Raw genomic sequence first — 27,953 nt, forward strand, 5'->3', positions numbered from 1 at the left:
CCTTTTTTCACTTTTTATTTTTAAATATTTAAACATTTATTTTACATTTTAAAAACATCTTGGATCAGATTAAATCTCTGAACTTATCGATACCAGCAAAACCCAAGAGTTCTTACACTAAACATCTTTCAAGCTGTCCATTGTTTTAGACAATGACAACGAGGTCTTTGTAATGAAATATGCCAAGTATCACCAATCAATATCGTAAAGCTAGTTTGCACCCAGGAATGCTCATTTCAACATTTTCGTGTAAGATGTTATGCAAAATTCTCTTGCAGGTTGAAGAGTTGTGCGTATATAAGATCTATTTCTTTATCCATAAATACAAATCATATATGATTACTACATGTCAAACGAGAATTGGAAACAAAACATACACGAAATAACTTACATGTTTGATTTTTAGTTTATCCATGTGTTTGATATATTCTCGAAGTTTTGTTTTATGCTGTGAATGGTGTGCGGTACCCTCGTTTACCGACTGCCTGTTGCATCCAAAACTTGTCTCCTCCAAGTCATTCTGGGAAAAAAGGGTAACATCTTAGTTAAAACGTGACTACTTAAGTGTTTCCGACCATTAAGAGATTTTACATACAGTCAAATTGAAAGAAATTAAAAGTTAAATCAAAAGCCGTTTTTGTTTTCAAAATAAACAAAACATGAAGTAACTTTTCTCCTAAGGGTGGAATTATGCCTGAATAATCATTTTTGATAAGAGACAGTTATCCAGTTGATTGTATTTCATCTTCGTATCACATAATTGAGCCGCACCATGAGAAAACCAACATAGTGCATTTGCGACAAACATGGATCCAGACCAGTCTGCCCATCCGCGCAGTCTGGTCAGGATCCATGCTGTTCGCTAACGCTTTCTCTAATTGCAATAGACTTTGAAAGCGAACAGCATGGATCCTGACCAGACTGCGCGGATGCGCGGGCTGGTCTGGATCCATGCTGGTCGCAAACGCACTATGTTGGTTTTCTCGTTGTTCGGCTCATATTTCATTTTCTTTGAGCAGATTTAACAGGAAGCAACACACAATGTGAATACTGCTTACCTTCTGTTCCAGCAGCCAGTCCAGGCATTTCTGTACCTCTACATCAGCCATTCTCTTCTACAAGTACACAATTAGGAAAATATTAAGTATGATGTTAAAAAATACAGCAAGAAAATCAAGGGATAACTAAAGTATTAGCGCACAGGTAGACACCAGAAAATGCAGAGTTGTTGAGAAGGAAACTGAAACACAATATCAGAACTGAATATAACACGTAGAAAAACACAAATATAAGAGTAAACAGTTGTCAATACAACTATATACACAAGTTTCATAAAAGCAGAATGACAGAATAAAAATAATACAGAGAAAATCAGCAAACGAGAACAAAACTGAAAATATTACAGATATGTCATGTGAGCCGAGTACGTTTGCACAATTGCAAACATGTACTTACCTTGTCTGAAGTTGCTGAAATGCGTACCTCCATATTTATATTTGCATTTTATTTAAAGTTTTAAAAGATTTGTTTATTTTTTTCTAAATCTTAGCTGTACGCTCAAATTACAATTTTAATCTTGTATTTTCAATGCAATTGTGCAACTCCCACCAAGGTTTACGCGTTCCGGGCGAATTAATACAAAGAATATATCGGTTGACATTGCACAAAATATATTCCTTTTGATATTGTGCATAAAGGCAAAATGTAAATTTGTGCACAGATGCCTAACATTTCAAACGGGATATATAAACGTCTGCTCTTTAACAAATAGCATTAAGTATAACCATAATCAGTCGACAACTTGAAGGGCAAACTATACTGAGACTACATGAAGCATTATTCTTTTAATCTTGTTAAATCATTTGATGATTCGACTGTTTGACTAGAGTTTGTATCTATCATATAAAAAATTAATTTTCATGTTGTTAAGTAAGTCTGTTTTCTTAACAATTTCGTTTGGATATGGTACGGCTGAAATGATCCTGGACGGTACGGCTGAAATGATCCTGGACAGAAACGATACCTTCAGGATTTCATAGTTCAAATTTACAGATGATCATTTCTGTTCACTCAGCAAGGTAAAGAAGAAATACATATACATGCATATATATTTAAATAAAACGCGCCAAACAATATAAAAACAAAAATCAGAACGATTTAGTGCAATATTACAAGTGCCCTCTATTTCCTCTTATTTGCATTGTGTTTCCTGGATCGTGTCGTGGCACAATACGCCTTCATTGATTGTCATATAGCTCTTCATTTTATTCTACTAGGTCTATTATGCATAATGTCAGATTTTATAACATATGCATCTCCATTTTGCTATTGAGTCTAATACTTCTTTAAAACCTGCAAGGAGGTAAAAGTTTTAAATATTAACATTTTCCAATTGGGCATTTCGTTCTCGTGACTATCTATCCCTTTTGCACGTATAACTAATGTATATTGCTATATTCATGCAGACCGCGACACGCGGAAATAACGTGAAAAATAACTTTGATTCAGAAACCACGAATTGTTTACACGTTAAAACTATTTAACACCCATCTTGATGAAAATTAAAATGCAAAAACAGCTCTTGCTATTTCCGGGCTAATGGTAACACTCCTTTTATGTAGAACAGATTCTTTTAAACATTATGCGCAGTAAACTATATTTTATTTTCGTACGGTACAGCGATTTTGATTTCATGTTGCAATACAATTCAATTTAAAATATTTTAGAAAGAAACGGACGAGTGATTTTAACTGTTTAAATTTCCAGTTGAATGCAACATTCTTCTACACACTCTAATATTAAACGGTTTCAATACGACAACACCTACTTATTTCATGATATTCAGTAATAAAATCAAACGTAAAATAAAGCAATTTATTAAATGTCTGGTTTTCATACATTTAGTTGCATACCAACAAATTGTTTCACTATTACACAATGACCTTGAATCCATTTTGTCTCCATATTACTGAAATTTTACCAAGTTAAACCCAGCTAAGAGCTTTGAATCATTCAAAATGAATAATGCAACAAATAAGACATAAAACACAATGGCTAATTATCTTTTTTCGGTGGAATGTTGACCTTGCAAAATATTATGAAGATAATAATATAATAAGAAATTTAAACTTTTATTTTAATTTGGTAACCCCATTTTGCTCCCACAAGGTCACCCTCTTTATCATACTTTTGTTGTAGAAAACCGTTTGCTTTCTTGTACGTGCAATTAATTCAAATTTAATATAATGCATTATGCTTTTAAAAACGGTGTAAACTATCGTTCAAGCCATACTCATACACGACTTCGATCACTTAACATTTAGAATGTTTACTGTTCCGTTCATTTGATACCACTTTATTATTGATACGTGCACTTCGCGAACGATTACGCTTAACCCCCAGATCCGGCTATAATCGTACGTACTATGCAAATGACACAAAATCTATGCAAATAAAGTAATAAATCACCTGGCTTATCAGCAATAAATTTATTGTCTCCACTGTTCAGGGAATGACCCGATCAACTCAAGTCAAAGTGTCTCCACTTTAGACCATGTATCATTTAAGTCATTAGCAATTTATACAGTATAATCATATACCTTTAGGAGATTGATCTTTATAGATGGAAAAGTAATTATGTCAGTAGGAAAACATTTTCTAAGTATTGTTTCTGTTACTCAATGATATTTTTCGATAGGTTAATAGGAATTATAAGCAGGGTTTCCCGCCAAAACAGCGTACACATGCTTAACATGAAAGGCGCAAATCGATACTAACGCAAAATATTATTTTTTACTGAAAACGCACTAAAAGAACACTTATATTTATAAAATTATTACACGACACCGAACTTTAATTAAAACTATTTTCCTGTAAAAGAAGTGTTGTTATAAAAGCTATACATAAAGTTTACCAGTTTTTAGTCCAAAATATGATGATGGCAAAAATCCTCTTCAGTGCACAATCTTTTAAAGTATTTTAAAAAGAAAAATCAAGAACCGCGCTATATAAAGATATATTGATATTTATCAAGCACTCGACAGTAGTTCACATCTCTGTGATCCAGACCTAACTAATAAATCTTGTGTGTTGTTTAAGCTATTTTATAACACCCATGTGATATACACCTGATTGATAATTTTGTGTGCTACGTTCACATGTTTTCGTATGTAAATAAGATTGATTTACGAAAAAACGCCCACAATGGCTTATTGGGGCTATGTTTACCATAAATGGAGATACACACTTTCACAAAATATAAACTGGGATTGACTTAAATACTGCGGAATGCGATTTGCATCGCATGCATGACCTGTTGCATAATGGAAGTGTTATTGCAGACATACTACCTAAAAATAAATTTAACCCCAAATATGGATTTAGAAAGTTGTTTTGCTTGACTAAACAATATCAATTAGTTTTCATAATTTACTGCAGGTTTAATTGATTTTATCCATCTTGGATCAATATTAACATCAAAGACACGAGTGAACATAATTCAGGGATATTTGATTTTATCTTTATTTCAAGCAAACAATGTTATTTATTTGTGCACATCAACCTAGGAATGCACTTCAAGATATTGCAATCTGTACAAACTATAATTTCAACTGCACATGCATATTCGAAGTCACAGAACGCTTTGTATATATGCTTCGACTTCGGTTATCCTCTTAAGGGAATACCAATTATTTTATATTCAAGACAATGTAAGCGAGATTTGGTCAAACACATGGCGTAGTCCTTGTTGATGACAAACGAGAATATTATGCAACAGAAGAATATTTGCTGATTGGTCCCACAGGAAGTGGAGACAATCTTACTGAGAACACATGCAAATTAAAACAAATCATTATAATATGCTGTATGAAGTGCTCATTTTAAGTATACGGAAAAAAGGAAAGGTAAGCAGAATATGCAAGCTATGGAATAGTTCATCCCGACTTTGCAGTGGTAGCAGTTGCTGCATGCAAATCTTTTTTTATAAAAAAAAGTTAATGTAACAGCTTCAGCTGATTGGTTACCTTGTAACGTCGCTCCACCCCATTTAATATCCAGTTCGCGATGTCACGAAAATGTATCCACACAATTATTACTGTTGTCGACATGGTTGCAGTATCTGGTGCGATCGCGTAATCACGTTAATATTCCACAGTGCATGTTTTACCGGATGTAGTTTAGATTCTCCGAAATAGAGAATTTCCTCGAAAAGGTGCAATTGTGTTGCAACGACGAGCCTCGCTTCAATTCATGTCAACTAAACTGTTAAAATGTCCTTGTAAAATCATATCCACTACAATGTTACGTGAACTGATTGTAACATTACGTATCAGACGTCCTTGTCAGAATAATCATCCTAGGCTTTGCACGTTAATACACCTCATATGTTTCCCTTTCGAAATATTTGAAGGATTTTAAGTCTATTTACAACACAAAGCGAAACTGCATGACGTTCATAAAGCGTATCTGACACAGGCTTTAAACGTATATATTGATCCATGAAAAGCGTACATTAAACTTATTACATTATTAAAGGTGTTCGGTAGCAAGGTGTTTCGTAGCAATGTATGTGGGCGAAATAGATAAAACACCTATACGCGTCGTAATCCCGAAGCCTTCGGTAGGATTTACCCAAGTGTTGACCGGGTGACCCTACTAAATTTATCGACAACCTTAGAAGAAAATAATTATTGATAATAGGATCAATTACGGACGAATTACTTTTAAACGTGATTAAAATCTAATCGCGAACGATTTACTATAGGTATTTAACTTAACTGATACTATAAAATATTTGTGGGAACTTGACTGCAGGAAAAGTTAAACAGTAGAAATAATATTGAAACAGTAAACACTGAAAACATGATTGATAATGGTAAGTTTATTGACAATACAACGAAGGCGGAGTGATTAAAACACCACCCGAACGAGGCAAAAATGCAACTAAATGGTAGAGCAATCAGAAGAGAATCAGGTTGTGCCTTAATATGGTATAGGAGATTTAAAATTAAGCATGTAAGAAAATCATCAACATGCTGATTTTAGCGTACACTTGCTCTTCTGAATCTCTTTAATGATAGGTTTATACCTGTGACATGCATGTTATTATCTAACAGTCAGGGAAATTATAATGAAATCTCTAGCATTTTTTTGTGTTTGTTTAAGATTATCTTATTTTAGGTTTCAGTGCAAGTTATCTTTTGATTGAATTCTTCGGCTGTTGAATTTTTTCTTTTTGTTTGATTGGAGAGTTATTTTATCATTTACAGTGCATTTTACTGATATTCTTTATTTACATCGCCGAGAAATTTTGCTTTTTGTCACACCCACGTCACAATTTCATTGCATGGTTAAGTATGGTTAAACCGCCAGAAATTGCGTAATTGACCTGCCGAAGAACTTAATCTCTATACCTGGGCGGATGAACGGGTGGTCCTTCGGTAAATAGTTTCATAATGTACGGCGGGTCATTCTAATGTAAAGATATTCTTGCAGTAAATGATCGACATGTCTAAACAGACTTAAATACAAAAAAATAATAATAACAAGGAAGAGATAGATCCTTATCTGTTTTAGTTGTATCAAAGCTTGCCAAATTTTGAGGTCATACCATGTTTGCATCATTTCAGACTAGTGCAGCCATAACCCTTCAAAGAATAAGACTATCTGAGCAAGTGCCGAACCAACAAAGATTAAAATAAAATTTTACAAACTGCTTCAAAGACTCAAGCTTAAATAACGCGATCACTGTATTATTGCATTGTAATTCTACCTTATTAACACAGGTGCCCGTCCAGTTTTGGTGCCCATATGGGTGCCGCCCCCCCCCCCCCCTAAAAAAAAATTAAAAACACTGTTTTAAGCCTAAAACGAAAAAAAAAATTTTTTTGAAATTTTTTCCCCCTATATATACTCTTATATGGAAAAGGTGCATGTGTTGCCGTAACGCTATGGAGGTTTACTAGGACACGCTGTGGAACAACTAAAATGTCCAATTCAGTACCAATGCAAGCTACCCTGCTGCAATTTACACATCATGCATTTATAAAATAGTAATTAATCCTATTCTACCTAGTAAACAGCCTTTAATAACTTACATTTAAATTCTAAGACGCAAACAACGGAAAAGGTTTTCTACTTACGTTTTGAAACAAAATGGCCGATCGTCACTGTCATTTTGCAAGTGTCTAGACAATTTGGCTTGTTTGAATTTAAATGTAAGTTATTAAAGGCTGTTTACTAGGTAGAATAGGATTGTTTACTATTTTATAAATGCATGATGTGTAAATTGCAGCAGGGTAGCTTGCATTGGTACTGAACTGAACATTTTGGTTGTTTCACAGTGTGTCCTAGTAAACCTCCATAGCGTTACGGCAACACATGCACCTTTTCCATATAAGAGTATATATAGGGGGGGAAAATCAATTTTTTTTTCGTTTTAGGCTTAAAACAGTGTTTTTAATAATTTTTTTTTTTGAGGGGGCGGCACCCATATGGGCACCAAGACTGGACGGGAACCTGTGCTTATTAATACTTTATGGTATTTGCTGCAGCAGATTGAACATTGACTGAAAATAAATAATTAATATTCCACAATGCATTTTGCTGCAAAGAATATCGAAATAATTCGACAATTTTCAAACCAAAAAATAAAGAAAATTCAACTTCATAAACATTGTTTCATAGCAAAAGGTGAGATTTTCTAACTATGTAATATAATTAAGACTTTTTATGATCAAAGGTGTAAAGACTGACACTTTGTCATCTATATTCAAGTTTATATACCATTTTCCTGTACGAAATGTAATTGATATAAAGAAATGTTATACGATAATAAAAAATACATAAGGTGTGTTTGGCTACTGATGCTTACAATAATGTTAATAAAATCTGTAAGAAGATCCTTTGGAAGCTGTCAGGATACGAGTTATATCACCCAGGGAAGTGCCTACGACTTTGTATCTTGAACAATGAAATGGGTCGAATCGCTAAGGTGACTATTTCTTAGACTAGCTGACAAACGATGTAGAATGTCCTTTTTTGAAACGTATAGCTGGTGAGACCAAATAACTCATATATAAATATAAGTTTCCTCTAGCTACCTTGCCTAAATGATTCGTGAACTAATGATTCGTAAATGATTTCAATTAGGGGCTAAATACGTTCAGGGACCAGGCAAATCACTAAATGTTTCAAACTAACAATCTTCAATTAATAACAGCCAGCTCAAACTCCTATAGGCTGGCGATACTATCCTTGACTGGTCTTTTTGTCGGAGTTACCGTCAGACAATGCCTTTGAATCAACAACATTCGAGTTCTATCGCATAGATGCTCAGCCTATGTCCTCTTAACTGAAGCTGTAACTAAACAAGATTGCCCTGACTCCTTGATGTTCAACGCCTATATGCTATCTCATATAGCATTTAACTACCATATTGGTATAACCCCGATGCCTTGGCTGAACCTCATCTATAAACTGGCAAGCTCCTACTATCTCAGTTGATGACCAAAACCTATGTCTCAGCCTCAGCTTTCCGATGCTCAGCCTATATTTGCTATTGTCTATAGCATTCAATTACCCTTAAGGTAAAACTCCTATGCGCTGGCCCTATAGCTCGAAACCTTGTTGAAAGTCTGCAACTCTTCTTTAGTCTATGAAATTCAAACGTCTTCCTTTTAATAATTTATCCGCCCGTCAGTGTAGTTGCAATAACTTCCTCATCAAGGTACTTGGATAACTTATTAATTGAATACTCGATGTGTCTTCTTCTATCGCTGGATACAGAATGATCTCCCTGGCATCCATCTACCTATTTATACTTTAGCAGAGGTGAGCTTTGATTGGTGCTATTTATAGAACTTGTTTCTGATTGGTCCAAATTCGTACATAGTATTTTACAACGACTACTTTCTCTAACAAATATCTGGTTCCCTTTAACTATTGTATATAACATTATGTGTGATGCTGGGATCCAGCTATCAACATAACGAACCCAAGTCAGCCACAAATGACCCAAATTCTATTATCTACAATAATTCATCTGTAATTATAGTAATGATACAATGAAAAAGGAGTCAAGCACTATTTGTGTTTACTGATTACGTTAGCAATATATCAACCATACAAATTATTCTGACAGGCAAGCACGGAATGCAACCAAGCAAAATGATAGCAGACTCAGTTCGATTGAGACTGTTCGTGAGAGGTAATAAAATATGCAACATCCCCTCACGCCACTAGCACCGGTTTAAACGGAATTGTATTACAGTATAATTGTCACACTGCTTTAATCACGGAGCAAAGAAAAGAGAAGCAAATTTATTTATTAAGCATGACCAGGACGTCCTAACGTCCTATTTGGCATTTAACACTTGTGGCAGTAAATACATCTCCAATTAAAAAAAAAGGATGCGTAAAATATCAGAACATTTTCTTAAACTTAAGCAGGGAGGAGTTCATTGAATAGGTAAAGTATATGCGCGCTGGGGAAAATATTTCATGATGGACCTGTGAATTCTTTACTTACGGGTGAAACAGGTCTCATAAGCGTAAATACGACTAGCTTCTACTGATTATAAAACATACCGTACGATTTGTTGTGAATTAACTGTTGTTGTACTTTTAGTAGTTCAACCGCCATCCTTGTTTAAGAGCAACATTTAAAAAACACGTTTTTTTTCATCCTCACGTTAAAAGTAAGTAGACTCGCCCAGTTTAATCAATAACCCACAATTGACCGACCCCTCTGGTACAATATCTAGACGCATAATCTAGCTCTATACATAGAGCGCCTACTTCACCCGATTTACATTCGGAACATACAGTTTCACGCGCTTCGGGCTTTATCGTATGTTTAACATGGGATTTTTGAACCGTCCAAAGATGTTGGAAATGTTCGTCTCATTGTTTATTTTTTTTTTAATAAAAATGTTACTGCTTTCATTGTCTACCACTTTTTTCCACCCTTGCCTGAAAAAACAGTAATGAGTTTGTACACTGTTCAGACAATTGTGCTCTGTTGAAATTTAACCAAACACAAGTTTACCTGCATAAACAGAAAGCATGATATGTCACCATGCGCGGATCCAGAGGGAGGGGGGGGGACCGGAGGTCCGGACCCCCTCTAGAAAATCTTTAAAAAAGGAAAGAAGACAAGAAGATAAGAAAATGTTTTTCGAAAAAGGCAACGTTAGGACTGCATGTAAAGTATATGCGGCTGCTGCTACATACGACCCCGACATAATTCATCGGACTCCTCTGAGAAAATTGGCTGTGTACGTGGTCACTATACCTGCCCAGTACTGGACATTATGGTAAACGCTTTTTTCCTGCACAAATGACAATTTCGCAACTTCTGTCCGGTTTGTACAAATTTCTGGCCGCGATAAACCATTTGACTTGTTAACCTTTATGAAAACATCTTCAAAATCATGCATGTATTTACAATCCTTCAATATCCACGAGACTACTCTCCTGACTCGTGTAGTAACTCTGCCCCACAACTCTCCCAAGCACCCCTGCCACCTGTTGTAACTATTGTTGCCAAGTAACGTTTTATGAACTAAAATTGGCTTGCAAGATCATGCGTGTGTCGTCCGTGTATTCAACTGAACAAGGACGTTTTTCAAACATTTCTTCGAACGGGAATTTATATTTCCACCAATATATGTAATGTAATGGAATCGCAAGATACTGAATAGAAATCGTAATTTTTTAAACGATGCCAATTAGCTGTTTTTGTGCAGTTCAGCCGAAGTAAATATATTCTGCGTAAATTTACTTCATGTTTTCTAAATTCAATACTTGCAGATAGTTAATGCCTTTGAGCACAGCTAAACCTGCACATGATAAGGAACAAACTTAATACGTATGTAACATTTGAAAAATGATATTTATTCCAAGAATTTAATATTGATAAGATGCATTCTTAACAGCATTAACATGACATAGAGAAATAATATTTCATGTCTGTACACAATCAATTGCTATAACACTTGGTGAAAAATAAAGCATTTTAAAAAATTACACTTTCTACGGCGATAATAATTAAACAAACATAACTTACTTTTTCTCATATTTTTTTTCGCCTAGCACTGGTGAGGCTGACCTTCCAACTATCGAAGTATTCTCGAGTGTTCAAAATTTTTGTATTTTCTGTTATTCAGAATTTGTAATATAAGAACAGTAATAAAAACTGTTTTGATTGATGATATAACCTGTGCAACCACCACTTAAATACAATTAGAGGACTTTTATCATTCTCCCTGTAATATGACACCCTATATTCATTATACTCTTTGCTTACTTTGCGTGAATTAAGAATTTATCTTATGTCGGAATATGAAAGGAGACAAAAAGGTACAGAACACCACAAAACACTTGCTGTATAGCAATTTTACCGACGGAGGTTTTATGAATAGGTTTTACATTCATATAAACAATTTTGTATTTTGTATATGAATTAATTAAAGGTTCTTACTCGGTCTTGCATTAGTTTGCTGTCATTTTCAAGTTGCATAGTTCATCTACAAAGATTTTATAGTAATAAGGGTAAAACTCCATTAGGAATAATCATGTTCTAAAACGCAACCTTCCCCAAACAAACTCTACATAAGTGTAAGTGCGGATGTGTAAGTGATTGGCAATTAAACAAAAATGCATTCAAACATTAAACCAATTAGGACAAAAGAAAGAAAGAACATCAACGAGGCAGCGTTTTGGAACGGTGTGGGTGAGGGGGGGGGGGGGGGCACGACTGAAAAGTTTTAAACAAGTTCAAAGTGCGCACCAAACTTTACTCTTTACCCCCATAGTGTTCAAAAGGCACAGGGCAATGCAATTCAAGTCATCCGTGCAAAGAGTATTAGTAGTATCCGTAACAAATCTAAGAAACAGAAATGCCCGTGTAAGATTTATAGGAAGCAAACCTAAAGAACAATATTTGCATGTACTAAGTGCTTTCGCAGAAATATCAAGAAAAACATTTTTTAATGTGCATAGTAAGCTCCCATTAGTATATATAAATCTGTTAAAAGAACTACAAACTGAAAACTGGTAGACATATATACATGACTATAAGCAGAGATAAAGTTTGTATTGTACTTTTTAAAGTACGTATTTGCTACAACAGAAATAGCTACAAAGGCGGCCAGGGTGGTCTATTGGTAACGCACTAGTCATTTTTAAAACGCCGGATTGTCAGTCAATACGTCCGTGGCTCAAAAATCCCTGTCGAGGCACTGAAAATTTCCAAGATGCTCTAGAGTAGCCCCCACTCAACTAAAATGTCAGTTACTGTAACGGTACTTTCCCAAGAAAAGAGTTCGCATGTATATCGGTGCTATTGTACACGGAACATGTTATGGACATCTCTCCCCCCCCCCCCCCCCCCCCCCCCTCTCTCTCTCTCTCTCTCTCTCTCTCTCTCTCTCTCTCTCTCTCTCTCTCTCTCTCTCTCTCTCGCTCTCTCTTTGTCAAGATTTGTCTGTGTCTGTAATGGTAGATGATTGATTTAGCACTTTGACTGGCATTTGTAAATGTTTGTCATAAACTGATGCTACATTGTATATAAATCTGATGATATACAAATATAGTGCATTATAATTCATTTTTATCGAACAGAAAATCTTAAAACTGATAACAACTCAAAATTACTTTTATCATTGTCAAAAAACGAAATTCAAGTTTTACGAAAGCCATTTCATGCTTGAGAAATTCAAAAAAGTACAAACAGTTTTGTAACGTGATTAAGACTTTTTATGATCAACACCATAGTGATTGACATTTTATCACCTCCGCTAACGTTTGTTTATTACCTTGTAACCATACGGAATGTAATTGATATAATGAAATGATATACCATAATTAACACTACATAAAGCGTATTTGACTTGTGACACTTGCAAACATCTATGCTCCACTTGAAGGCATTGGAAAGAGATGCACGATTGTCAAATTATAGTACCATTTTTTAATATTTAGTTAACTAGGAGTAGTTAAAGGCAAAGAAAATCTCCTATATAAGTGACCCCCCCCCCCCCCCCCCCCTGGTCCAGTCTGATAAGGGTCCATAAAACCCCTGTAGACTTGACATGTAGCCTAATCATTGTCAGAGAATCATAAATTTTATTGCCTACAGGTAAATTGGTTATTTCCTGTGTTTTGCATTTTATTAATTGAAATGTTGTTTTTTTTTAAGTCTTTTTTTCAGAATGTACACAAAATTATTTTAATTGATAAGATACTAATTTTGATTGCTTAGTCATGTTGAGTAATGTCCTGGCCAATTAAATTATAACTCTTATAGCAAAGCAGTTCTCACTATAAAATAATTATTCAAAACTTAATAAGAGAAATTACAAGTTTGTTTATTCAATGATTATGATCTTTTTAGCAAAAGTAACAAACAAAAAAAAAGAAGATAATTGCTGGATTTTATCAGAAATTAAAGAAGCGTTCAGATGCATTTTTAATAGATAAAGAAGGTATATAGACAGAAGGATGTTATATATTAAAATGCTTAATTCCTCTTGTGTTGTCTAAATAATGTATAATAAAATCCAGCAATAAAGATATATCATTGTTCAAAATATACAATAATTTATTTCTTCTGAAAGCTATGTGCCTGAATGCATTTTTTATATTTTTGATAATAAAAAAACAGCAATAATGAGATATAATTGTTAAAAAACTTACTTTATTAAAATATGATAAAAACACTGTTGTATCTTATCACTTTTTTTATTTAGCCCCAATTCAATCAAGCTTTCTAAACTCGTTATAAAGGTGAGAACTGATTTACTATAAAGGTGAGAAATATCACCTGCAATTTATTTACTGCACAGTAGCTATACAGTAGCTTATTATGATAAACAGAAGCAAGTCTACCAATGGTCCCGACTTGTGTATTGGCCCTTATCGCCAATACGCAGACCTTATCATCTCCATAGGCCACATACCAGACATACCAGAATCAGTGTCTTTAAATCGGAAGTTCATTTACTGCCATTTTATGCATTTAATTTTGATGCAAAGGGTAACAGTCATCAAACCAATGACCACGACCCTGAAACAGAAGTTGAAGAACGGAAACTGCATGGGCCTTGATCATGTTGATAGGGATATATCCTCCAGCCAGGAGTATTAGGTCATGTGCCACTATCGGGTGCTGTTTCCAGCCTGTTTATATACACAGGACATTCAGCATTCGTCTACTAAATTGCTATTAACGATAATTACAAACCTGACATGTCAGTCAGGCACTTGAAATATTCATGAAAGTAAATTTACTGTTTTATGGTGATCATGTTACGTTACAGTGAATGTTTATTTTTGTATCAATGGCGCTGTGCAAGTTTTAGTACATTAATTTGTTATAAAGAGCGTAGAAAGTTTGGAAATACAGACTTGATTTTTATAATTGCTTTGACAACTATTACAAAATAGTAACGTTACAATAGAATTATCATCAAGCTATTTATTTTGTAATTCCGATTTGCTTAATTGAATACATGTATTATCTTAAGAGAACACAACGAATTTACTGCATGCATAATGACATTTTTGTTATTAATACTTACTATATTAGTAATTTTAATGTTGTTATTGAAAATTATTTAGTTTGTATAGAAAATTATTTAGTTTTCTACTCAATCCTGTTTGTAATTAATATGTAATGCAGTTCTGTACTTGTAAATATGAAGTAAAAAACTGATTAAACTAAATTGTGACAATTTATACAAATCAGAATCCAGCTGTAATCAGAAATATTGTCATCTACATGTGAATAAATATGTATGTGCCATATCAAGTGCTAATGAAAACATTAACCTGTCGCAAAATATTAAAATATTAAGAACGAATTACTTACGTTGCAAATAAGCTTTATATCCAAACAAAGCATGTTAAGCATTAAGCAAATTCACAAATATAAGAAAAGGATTGGCTACAATTGTATGCACATTTGTTTCTATATCTTGAACATACGGTGATTTGACCTGTCAAAATGACACGGTGTCCAAATAAAGTAACAACAATTGCATAGTTATGTGGTCAATTGTTTGATAATGGCATAGTCGGTGGTCATTTGTATGTAATTATTTTAGTTGGCGAACCTTAAAATTTGATTCAGTACAAATTGTCTTAGCTTTCTTTCACACGACTGCATGGGAAAATGCTATCCGTTTTATTTAAATCTGCATTTGTAATTGCATATACGGTTTAATTTCATGCCTGTTTAACTTTATAGAAAACAAATGTATATAGATCTGAACAAACTGCAATAGTCGATTACAGTATAGATAATTGCAATTTGCATAATAATATCCCAGTATCTGATAATAAAACAAGTTTCTTGAAAATCTGAACATTCTTATATACACATGCATTGCAAGACTTGAGATATTATTAGAATGCTACATGTACTGTTCATGAACTTAAAACAGTTACTGTTAGACAATTTTCAAAAAAAAATAATAGTTAAATACATATATTAAACAAAAGCATCTTAAGATATGCGATCCCGGTTAACACGCACATCTACAACAAATGCTTTACCCATTAACTATTTAAGATATGTGGAACTAAACCCAGCTATAAATACATTGAGTGATTATATAACCGTTGCAACCACCACTTAAATACAATTAAAGGACTTTTATTAATCTCCATGCAACACGACACTTTATATTAATTATTTTCTTGCTTACCTTGAGCAAACTGAGGGTTTTTTATAATATAGTTTATAAAAAACTATGTTATGTCGATCGGGAAGCAGGTTGAACAACTTCTTTAAACACCTCATTCCTGATAGAATCCATCGCCACGAGAAAAGAGAAGCCAGTTTTGCTTTTAATACTAAACGGCAAGGAAGGGAGTTACTGGAACCATTTATCACATTTTTGGTATGACACGGTCGGAGATTGAATTCACAACCTTTCACACTCAAAGCGGACGCTATCAAGGCGTCATATAGGAATGTGATTATGGCACAGGATAAGCAAAATAAGGCCACACACGTGCAGGTTGCAAAAAACAATGTAGACATAGCTGTAATGATTATTCTGCATTTTATGTAAAACGTTTCTTTATATTTGGTCATTCTTAAACTAAGAAAAGTTTCATTGTTTTGTATTTTAGATTTTAGTACACTTAGGGATGTTGGTGTAGAGAACTTTAACACAACAATGTATTTCATACATTATGTATTCAAGTGGAAATTACTTCAATCGCGACTCGTATCAAACAATCACAGATACTTTCGCTTTCATTCAGACTGTTTCAACTGATACAGGGTGACGACAAAACCTTCCACTCATGATGATAACTAGAATAACGTAAATGAACGTATCCGTATAATTATGATGACAAGCAAAGCCTAATGAACGTTGAGACATCTAGACGATAACTTGAATTTAGGTTAAGTGTGAAGTTGACTTGCCACAAACATATTAAAAGCCCCAATCTTTTCACCAAGGTTAAATATATTAATCTTTATTTACGTCTCATTCATGTACAATATCACAGGTACAAGCTTACATTTCAATACATAAATAAAATTAGTACATGACCGTTCAAATTTGAACTATAAGAGACAATCATAAAATATTACAATATCAATTTAATACTAACATATAGTTACAATTAAGTTACTAAATAGGACGTGTAGAAAAAACTACTTGTAAAAACCGAGAAGCTGATATTAATCTTGGCTTTTAAAGGCCTAAAAACTGCCATAAAGAAAAAACAATGATCTTAAAAAAACTGAAAAGCAAAACACCACTAACGTGTATCTGGTAAAAAATGGATTTAAAAAATCAAGTATCATAACAGGTCAGACCTTTTATAAACAGATTAATACCAACCTCTCGTTTTAGATTTTATTTTTAGTCCATTCTCATCCATATACAAATAACAATAATAAAAAAAAATGATTTAATACTAGATGCCCGCGGGTAATGTCGAGGCCACCAGCTGTCAAAAGGACTGGGAGTCGCACAGGACACTTAAAAAGTCCAGGCAATCCTTATAAGTAAAGATAGGTCATAATACACCTAAAAATTGGATGTAACGTGCATGTTGTACTACACAAAAGTGGCCTAGATATTTCCCGACTACCAGTAATAAACGTTACAATACAAGCTATTTATAGAAAAAACAAAGAGAAGTTATTCTAGCTTCTTGCGTATGACACTTCGTTTCTTGATGGTTGACACTTGTGCCAAGTTAAATCAAAATCCCTCCATGCATAAAAAGAAATGCTTTGGATCATGTCATTCCTGTATCTAACCCTTGATCTCTAAGTATGACCTCGACCTTAGACCTAGTGATCTGATTCTTGCGCCTGACATCCCATCTCATAATGGTGAACATTCCTGTCCAGTTACATCCGAATTTCACCATAACTTCAGATGAAATTCTTCGGACCAACTCATTCTTCAAATTGACCTTTGACCACCTACTGTGATCTTGACCTTTAGACGAGGGGCACGTGGTTTGTGCACAACACTCCTTCTAATTGAGATAAAACATTCCTGCTAAATATAAACAAGATAGGTCCATGCATGTTAAAAGATTGCCTCGAAAAGGTGGCCATATTTTAATCCCATTTTCCATTTTGTGTTAGTCAAAACATTGATAGCATTATAATAACAATACATTTATATTTAATTGTATTACGAAGCATTTCCAGCACTACAGCATCAATGTATGTGCTCAATGGTTCCAGCTAGGGGTTATAGCATGAATCAGTGTGTGTGTTGATATTGTTACTATTGTCCGCTGTTAAAAATCAGAGATACTTGTATATAATCGATGCAATAGTGAACAAAATAAATAAACTGTCTTAAAAACTATGTACCTACGTAAAAGGGGGACCGCAAAATTAAAAAAACAATTCTCTTCTATAAGTTAAGATATAAAGTTGCCATTTTGGATTCGTTGAACAATTAATTTAAAGTATAATATTTTAACTAAAATATATAACTTAAGAATTTACATAATGTACATAAACTATTGAGGTTCAGTACATTCATGGCGATACAAATTGTTTGTGTGCGTGCGTGTTCGTACAAGTACCACTGTATGTTATGAAATAGAGGAGGCTTTTGTAAGATCAAAAATATCTAAGTTGCGTCTTCTTTATTTGAAGTTATATCTAATTAAAGGACCTTCTTCGGTAGGAAAGAGGCTTGTTTGATCAGTGATCATTTATCTGTCAGTTTCAAGTACGATGTTTGTATTTAGGGTTGTGTTCAAAGCTTCTTGTTGTCTCACACTTAATTCTCATTTTTAAGTTTTTCGGTCTTAATCTCCAAATTCAAAATCGCCATGATTTTTAATGTTTTACACATTGAATAGAAAACATTGTTCATAAAAACGTGTCCATGCTAAATAAAAAATATAATTTCATTAATTAAGATTTTTACATCAACCACTTCAACTGTATTTATTTCATCGTAAGATATGTTTAAATCCGTTTACGTTCGGATGACTGATCATACAATTTAATAAAATGTAAACATTACTCAACAAGAAAGAAATAATATTCACCCACGGTGATCTTTAACGCGCAGTTCAACATTCAAACGTTGTGAAAATATGCAAAACACATTTGTAGTAAAGACTCGATTGATTGAAGGTTTCATCTTCAGCATTTGTAACGGCAATATTCAAAACTGATTTTTCATACTACAGAGATAAAACTGAAGGCAAATATAAACGTTTATGTTTTATGTAAACAAACATTTTCTGAAACTGGTACGAGTTCATTTACCTGACAAAAATTCAATATTTCTATATGAATACTAGTTTCATACAAAACATGTATCACCAATACCTAGCCTTCCCCAGCTAACAGTAGAATTACCTTTCTTCGCCCTTATCACCATCGGTAAATCTAAAATAGTTTTATCCCTGCTCTTATGACCAAAACGTACGGGTCCGCATTGAAATGAATATGACCAGCTAGTGTAGTTGTCCAAGATGTAAAAATTCGTATCATTGGTGTAGAATTAGAAATTATAATTAGAACATAATTCTATACTTACATTACATATAAGCTTTAGCTCCATACAAAGCATAATATGTATTTAGAAAATTTCAAATTTAATTCAATATTTGAAGCTGCACACACGTCGTTCAGTCTGAGCACCTATGTCTGATTAATCACTATGTCCAAAGAAAGCAAAACAATAGTCAATTAGATCTATCTTAAAATTTGCATATCTCGTAAATATTCCGAACGATTAATAATCAGAACTAGTTTCCTACACAAAAATACAAAAGTGTGGGAAAATGTTAAACGTGAATTAACCAATTTTGTGTGTGAATTAAGAGAAAACTCCATATTAGTTTTATGCTTTGCTAACTCTAGATTCAAACATTAATTTTCTGTTAACACACAAGCAAATATTTTTAAGATCATGCTGACAAATTTCTAATCAGGAAATGATTTTAGTAACTGTTGGTTATTCCGATTCATACACATTTTTTTCAAACGTCTATAAATTAAGAGTTCTAATTGCACGTGCACACAAACTCGTTCTTTAATCTTTTATAATTGATAATTTCATGTCAGAAACACGAAATAAAACATATCATTGCACGACAGACAACAGTAACCTTATAAAGATTCTACAAAAGTTAAGCGCGCCTCGTGATATATTAATTACAATGTATAAACAGAAAATATAAAAGAAACTTACTGTAAGTATTTAATTTCCTTTTGTATTATCCTTTATAACTCGGCGGATGCAAAAACTCCACTTTGTACCCCGTGATTAAATAAAATCCAACTTCACAAACTTTTTAGATGGTTATACATTATATGAATACAGCCTATGCGTCTACCACTTTAATGAAACGAAAGAGCTTTGATCATCTCTCCGGGATATATGACACTAAATTCTTTGTATTCCTCATACGTTGTGTCAAATTAGAACCCTTCTTATGCACGTCTATATAAGCCGCACAGGTTTTCGTATCTTGCATTTCTGTATATGAAATACATATGACTTCTAAATCAGACCAAAATGTGTCCCATGAGTCTCATCACATTGTCTCTTCAGCATGCTCATACGGACACCAATATAAATAGTTTGGTACCAAGTCAGACCAGGTTTAAGGCTGGTTAACAGTCATCCAAAACAATAACAAAGTACTCAAAAAATTGAAGATATATCTGAATTGCTCAAGAAACCTATATGCGTAATATCAATGATAGCCTCTTGTGAAACTAGATGCGCGTCCATAAAGCACTTAAAAAGATTTATTATATTTCATCTGTTTCTTTATAAAACTGAATTTGTTGGGGAGGGGATTGGAGGTGGAAAGGGGCTGGGGATAAATTTTAAATAAACAAGTATGCTGAACAACACTCCTAACCTCCTAATTCGTAACTACGAATGCTGAACAACATTATTAACGTCCTAATTCGTAACAACAAATGTTGAACAACATTCCTAACCTTCTAATTCGTAACTACGAATGCTGAACAACATTCCTTACTTCCTAATTCCTAACTACGAATGCTGAACAACATTCCTAACGTCCTAATTCGTAACTACAATGCTTTAAAGTTCTATATGCTTTATGTCCAACACAAATGTGTGTGCCTTTATTAAGTCAAATCTTGCAGAGTGAAATTCCAAACAAACCCCTGGGTGCATATGGTTTTATGGTCCCAAGTCAGATACTTTTTAGATACCTGCAGCACAAGTGCTTCATGTCCTTTATGCTGATTTGCACCAAGTCTCAATTCTGGACTGGTCTCTTTGCACAGCTTCAAGTGCTTCGCAATAATCCTATAACGTTCAATGAGACACGTGCGACACAAACTCTTAGACCCTTTGTGCACATTTTTGAGTGCTTGAGATATGCACGACAAAAACTCCACCCTCAACCAACAAAAAGCAACAAGAAGAAATGGGGATGCAGCTCAAAAGCACTCAAATAAATTACTAGTGGTATTTCAGCAAATGTATAAACTATTTGTACCATAATATTATACACTGTAGGCTTGAAGATATTGAAAGGGAGTTTTTTTTACACTGATCAGTTGAATTTTTAGAAAATACTTTTAATCAACGTTTTAGACTGCAGCAATATTTTCTTTAATTTTTAGTAAAATTTAAAACTGAACTGGTGTACAAGTTAACACTTAGCAAAAAGAGTATTCTTAAAAAGTGCAACATACATGTAAGGGTAGATTCAATTTATATTGTAAAATCTGTAGTCAATCTGAAATTATCCTAATTTTCAATAATAAAGTAAACATTATGTCTAAATGATTTTACATTTTAAAAGGTCTTTGCCCCCAAACTCGTAAACAACATAACATTTTATATCAATATAACGAGCTTGCAAAGTCATCATCACAGTAGTTGCACGGTTGGGCACAGTTCAGATATGTACCTCTATTCGAATATGATACAGCAAAAATATTTTTTTTAAAGAAATATCAGTTTTTATCACTAAAGCTAGTCCTTATATTTCAATTTGTAGGTATATTACGAACAGTAATTTATATCATGAAATATAATACGATATCGAAAAGAAATATAAAATGAAACTGATTTCAGATACAACGGTGACAATGTACCAACATTTTCCGCATTACAATTAGTAACTGAGAATTTCTTTTTGTTCTTTTTTTCATGATGTGAATATTGTAATTTTGGTCTAATTACTAATTATTTTATTTCTTTTTTTATTCTTTAGTCATCATTATTTTGTCTGCCTAATGATGATTCCTTTAATGTCTATATATGTGAACTAACCTATCTGGATATACTTCATACAAATGGGGTGGGAACTGCGAATGTGCTGCCGCTGAGTATATTAACTGAAATTCAGACTTACTGAAGTTAGCTGACATGCGTATGAATACCAATTTAAGTGATATAAACTTAAAATGAATACAAAAAAAAAAACACAAAAAAAAAAAACAAATATATATTCCGAAATTTACCCGATTTTAGTTTGTTTATTATCACCAAAACTGCAGCGTCCTTACTATTCACTAAAAAGGATTCTTTCGTGAAATGTATTTAGTTAAGGACGTATGCTAGAATTTGGTGCGAAAATTTTTCCAATAACAGAATTTCTTCAAACTTTGGATATTGAAGGACAATCATCTAAGAAACAAAAAAATGCAATAAAAATCATAGGTCACCGGTATCAAAAAAGAGTTATCTGCCCTTGAAAACGGCATTTCCCCCAAAAATGACGTTTTCAAGGGTAGATAACTCTTTTTCGAATCCGGTGACCTATGATTTTTATTGCATTTTTTGTTTCTTAGATGATTGTTCTTCAATATCCAAAGTTTAAAGAAATTCTGTTATTGGGAAAATTTTTGCCCATCTCATATACAGGGAATTCTAGCATACGCCTTTAAGGAAAAAAACTGATGGTAATGGTGAGTTTAAATGATTACATGTTTCAGATAATCCATATAATAATTTCACTTAGTCAGCATCATTTCTAAACTTTGTGAATATAACCAGGTGTATTAAAGCTTGGTCTCCTAAAGTACACAGGCATCTGAATGATTAATGATGGCATTATATCTCATTTACATTGAACAGTTTACATTACATTAAAACTCTTAGTGAAATGATGAAGCTGGGTCGTTTATATACGGTGATTTAATCATGTCAAGTTAATAGATGTACCCTGTAAAGTAGGTAGGTGTTTCGGTAACATTGACGCGAGTTTATTTGACATTTTCGTTCATGGATCATGGATATTGTCTGATACACCATCCAAATAAGTACCACCACTGCTTCTTTCAAGGAAAGAGGACTTTTGCGTGTATCGGTGCTATTCAGCGGGCATTTTAACGAACTAGGCTTTAATATGTTAAGTAAACTGGACCTGATGTATTTAAATGATTTATCCCGCTCTATCCCGCTAGACAGACCGCTCTATTTAGAGGCTGTCGCAGATGAACATTACGTACTTTTGAACCTTATCCCTCATATCATGAATAGGGTGTCACCTTAATCGGAAATAAGATAAGATAATGACATGAGGTGATATACCTAGTTATCCAACAATGTTTAAAATAGTGAACGCAGCAGAAGGGACACCTGAAATTAAATATCATGTCTTGACATAAATCGTGCCAGTACGACTGAAACAGAGCTATTCTTGAAACAATTTACTCTATGAACAATTTGAAGGAGAGATTTTTAATGAAGAATATGACATAACTTTCTACATTCAGAACAATGTTCGACAATGCATCTTTATCACTTTTTTGGCGCTCTGTTTCTATAACGTTATTTTGTAACACAAAATAATATTATATCATCAGCCTAGGGAATACAAACTCAGTTAACCATAATGTTTGAAAAGCTGTGAAGTATTTCCCCATGTTCATTAAAAGAACTACTAGGAACACGCATACACACATACACACTTACACAGACACACCCATCTTTAACAATCCTTAAGTTCAACATAAAATAACAACGTATTCAAATATGATAATAAGGAGTGAGTTGTAAGTACGGTGCCCCTAAAGTGACATGTTACACACTTTTTTCCACTTAGATAATGTGTGTGAGACTTTTTTTTATTTCGTTTAAACGAAATCATTTCGTTTTAACGAAATAACTATTTCGCTTAAACGAAATAACTAACGAAATAGTTATTTCGTTCAAACGAAATCATTTCGTTTAAACGAAATCATTTCGTTTTAACGAAATAACATTTCGTAAAAACGAAATCATTTCGTTTTAACTAAATAACTATTTCGTTTAAACGGAATGATTTCGTTTTAACGAAATAACTATTTCGTTTAAACGAAATGTAACTTATTTCGTTTAAACGAAATCATTTCGTTTTAACGAAATAGTTATTTCGTTTTAACGAAATGATTTCGTTTAAACGAAATAGTTATTTCGTTAAAACGAAATGATTTCGTTTAAACGAAAAAAGTCTCTCATTACCTAAGTGGAAAAAAAGTGTGTAACATGTCACTTTAGGGGCACCGTATGTAAGTCACTAAGTGGGAGTAAAATAAATGATAAAAAATACACTTTTTTCATTTGTTGCCGTTGTATATATACGTGTACCTCAGAAAGTGCACATCTATATATTATATCCGCTAACAAAAGTGGCGCCATCCTTTCTTCCCATTTATAGTCAGACTTTGGTGAAATTAAAACCAGGTATGAAATATGTTTACTAAAGTGCAACCTCTACTTTTATTGCAATCCATTCTGTGGAAAATGTGACACTACATTCTTATGTTGTATGAATAGATACTGGTACGTGGGTGTATGAAAAGATTCATTCAAAGTGGAATTCTTAAAACATGCAACACAACCCATGCATATATTACACACTCCATATTCATCTATTTTCGTATTGTGCACTTATGACTTACATTTTGCATTAAAAGATTTAAGTTTGTTTACAAAGATTACAAAATGCGTTTGAAAGGCTTTGATAGAGCTTCAATGGAAAAAAAATCATCCTGTTTCAAAGACACGTGCACCTGGCGCTGTCTTATGAACGACATTTCCAATGACACTTGTCAACACTTCATTTAAACATGAAAACAGCATTTGCAAATGTCGGTGTTAAGTCGACTTTTACTAAATTCATGTGCACTTTTTTTACTATTCTTCCTTGAACACTTTTGCTATGTGAACACATGATCAAAGGTAGAAATTAACTCTTTGACTATAACGCATCTTTTCAATGTTCACTGAAACTCCTTAAAATGGTAGCGATGAAATTTGGTGGAAACAGAATGCTGGTACCCAGAACCAAATTATATTAGACACAGCACAATCAGGCGTATTTATATATAAAATGCGTTTGATAGTACAAAACAACAAAACGGTATTTATGATATTTGATCTTTTGTCCATTTTATCTTGACGACTGAGAAATATTGGACAAGACAGCCACCATAGCTCAAAGTTTCTCGCCTGACGATAACTCTTTAATAAATCGCCACCCTTAATAGAGTTAAATGTTATTATTTGAACAATTTTAAGAGAGGCCAATGAATGAATGACTCTGGTAAAAAAATCTATCGAGTGGTGCATTAAATGAAAAAAAAAGTAAAGTGCTGACTTTGAACATATGAAATACGAAGCAAATACATAGTACATGTATACTGTTTAAACTAAATTACTTGTAGCAATTAAAACAAATTATAATTTGAAACATTGTCATATTCCTGAGAATAAATAATCAGTATTAAGTAAAGTGATAGTAAGAGCATTACCCTGATGATTATAGAAATCGTGAAAAACTTACATTGCATATAAGCTTTATATCCAAACAAAGCATGTTAAGTATTAGGCAAATTGCACAAGTATCAGAAAAGAAGTGGCTACTATCGTATGTACATTTGTTTCTATACCTTGCACATACGGTGATTTGACCTGTCAAAATGACATGGTGTCCAAATAAAGTAACAATAATTGCACAGGTATGTGGTCAATTGTTTGATAATGGCATAGTCGGTGGTCATTTGTATGTTATTACTTTAGTAGGCAAACCTTGAGAATTGAATTCAGCACAAATTGTTTTAGCTTTCTTTCACAAGACTGCATGGGAAAACGCTACCCTTGCTTTTTTATTTACATCTATAATTGCACGACTTGTAGGGTTTAATTTCGTGCTTTGCTAACCCTGTTTCACTTTATAGAAAACAAATGTGTGTAGATCTGAATAAAATATATTATAGATTACAGTACAGATAATTGCAAGTTGCATAATAATTTTACATACACATGCAATACAAGACATAAAATAGTATTAAAATGCTACATCTTTTGTACAATTGTTCACAACTTGAACCAAAAACATTGCAAATTTTAAAAAAAAGTATCTTACTAATTTTCGTTCTCTTTATATATTATTCCGGCTAACACGCACATACAGTAATTTCTTTATACGTCAGCTTTTTAGGATATGAGAATTTTAAACCCAGCTATAAAAACTTTTTTTACTGATTAAATAGTCGTTGCAACCACCACTTAAATACAACTAAAGGGCTAAAGGGCTTTTATCTTTCTCCGTGAAACACGACTGCGGTTTTATATAATGTATTTTATAAAGAAATCATTTTATTTCGACTGGAAAGCAAGTTCTACAGCGTCTACATCTCATTCTTGATGGAAATAATCGCCAGGACAGAAAGAAAGCCAGTTTTCCTTTATATGCTGAGCGCCAACCAAGGGAGTTACTGGTAACATACGATTTCTCACAAAGTGGACGCTGTCGAGGCGGCATACAGTAATGTGATAGGACACAAGATAAGCGAAATAAAGCAACACACGTTCAGGTTGTAAAAATCAATGTAGACATAATTGTAATGATTATTCTGCATGTTCATGTAAACAGTTTCTTTATATTTGGTCAACATATATAAAAGACGCATAAATCTTATTTGATTTCTTTTTTTACTATGGTGGTTCGTACATTAAAATACTTTAATATCATCCGTGTAATTAAGAAAGATTCGTGAGTAAGTAGTTTATATTTTGGTACACTTGCGAATGTCAGTGAAGAGACATTTAAACAAAACAATGTACTTCTTACAATTGGTATCCGAGTGGGAATATCTTCAATAGTGATTCGTATCTTACAATCACAGATTTTATTGCTTTCATTCGACGGTTTCAACTGACACAGTGTCTCATATTTTCGAAGTTAAAAATCTAAAAAAAAAAAACCCTAAAAAAACGACAAAATTGTCCACTCATGGCGATTACTAGAATAACAGACGCCCCAACATCGCCGATTTAGACAGCCATAACCGGTACAAATGAATGTATCCATATATGATGACAAGCAAAACCTAATCAGTGGTGTGACATCTAGACGGTAACTTTAGTTTAGGTTAAGTTTAAAGTCGACTAGCCACAAGCAGACTTAAAGTCGCAATCTGAGAGGTGGTTATATCTTAACCCCGTTTGTTTGTCATTTTCAATGTTACTCTCAACTTTTACATTGATTTCATTTATTTAGTTGTATATATTTCTTATGGATTTATAAAGCAATTCCAGCACTTCAGCGTCAAGATACAGATAGTCATGGTATCGCTTGATGTGCTCAATGGTTCCAGTGTAAGGACCTACCCCCTGGGTAGTTGCACATCCTTATTAATCAGGATACCGATCTACTTAGTAATAACTGGTATTTGCACATCAACATCTCCCCTGATAAAGCATACAAATACAAGTGTATGTTTGGATTAACACCAGATGCGTCGAAATGTATACCTGGGACAACCTCTTTGGATGCGTCGATATTGGACAATCTCTGTAGATGCGTCAATATATATATCATATACCTTGTGAATACCTTTTCGGTCCTATCTAATCAGGATATCGGACCATAATGATAACCAGTATACATACATCACCATCAGTTAAGATGAAGTGCATATATACAGGTACTCCTTTCTGGTTTACATCAATACCTTCAAATTACCACAGGAACTCGGATGAACGGTTAAAAATAGCTCTTTAATATTGCGACATCATAATAATCGTGTAACGCTTGTAAACATAACACAAAAGTACGTTCCAGAAGTTGACAATATGGCATCGTAGAAATTATATTACACCGTAGAAATAAATACATCGTCATAGATTAACAATGGAGGACCTAGGCCTATGCAATGGGATCTTCTTCAGTCAAAGCAGTTATATATAGAATCTACATCAGTACAAAATATTGTAGAATGTGAATATAAGTAAAATTACGTAGACCAATGCATCTCTTTGGTGCTGCCATAACGTGGTAATTCAGACTAGGCATACTGCAAGGTTCGGTTTTACATGGTTTTGTATTTACTTCATAATATTGTTGTTTTTGTTGTTGTTCTGTAAGGCTAAAAGTGCCTATTCTATGAATTTGTCTTTCTGCTCTTTACAATAAAGTTAAGACTGCCCAATAGTGTTTCTTTTACCTTGCTAAAG

General features: G+C 33.5%; 1 protein-coding gene across 9 annotated transcripts in view; it reads right to left on the reverse strand.

The window, feature by feature from the left end:
- LOC123554321 (uncharacterized) overlaps positions 1 to 27,953 on the reverse strand; it is a 69,370-nt gene that overhangs the window by 14,150 nt on the left and 27,267 nt on the right. For 4 of the 9 annotated variants that reach the window (XM_053548217.1, XM_053548214.1, XM_045344402.2 and 1 more), the window contains exons 2-3: positions 1,059 to 1,115; positions 392 to 520 (exon numbers count right to left, since the gene is read on the reverse strand). In XM_053548217.1, coding sequence (XP_053404192.1) covers positions 392 to 520; positions 1,059 to 1,115 — 186 coding nt within the window. Of the gene's footprint in view, positions 1 to 391; positions 521 to 1,058; positions 1,116 to 1,455; positions 1,590 to 3,913; positions 4,113 to 5,024; positions 5,492 to 19,049; positions 19,089 to 19,706; positions 19,778 to 27,953 lie in introns of those variants that run through there. The other 5 variants (XM_045344400.2, XM_045344398.2, XM_045344395.2 and 2 more) reach the window with 5 other exon arrangements.

Source organism: Mercenaria mercenaria, chromosome 7 (assembly GCF_021730395.1).
Source record: "Mercenaria mercenaria strain notata chromosome 7, MADL_Memer_1, whole genome shotgun sequence".
Taxonomy (NCBI): domain Eukaryota; kingdom Metazoa; phylum Mollusca; class Bivalvia; order Venerida; family Veneridae; genus Mercenaria; species Mercenaria mercenaria.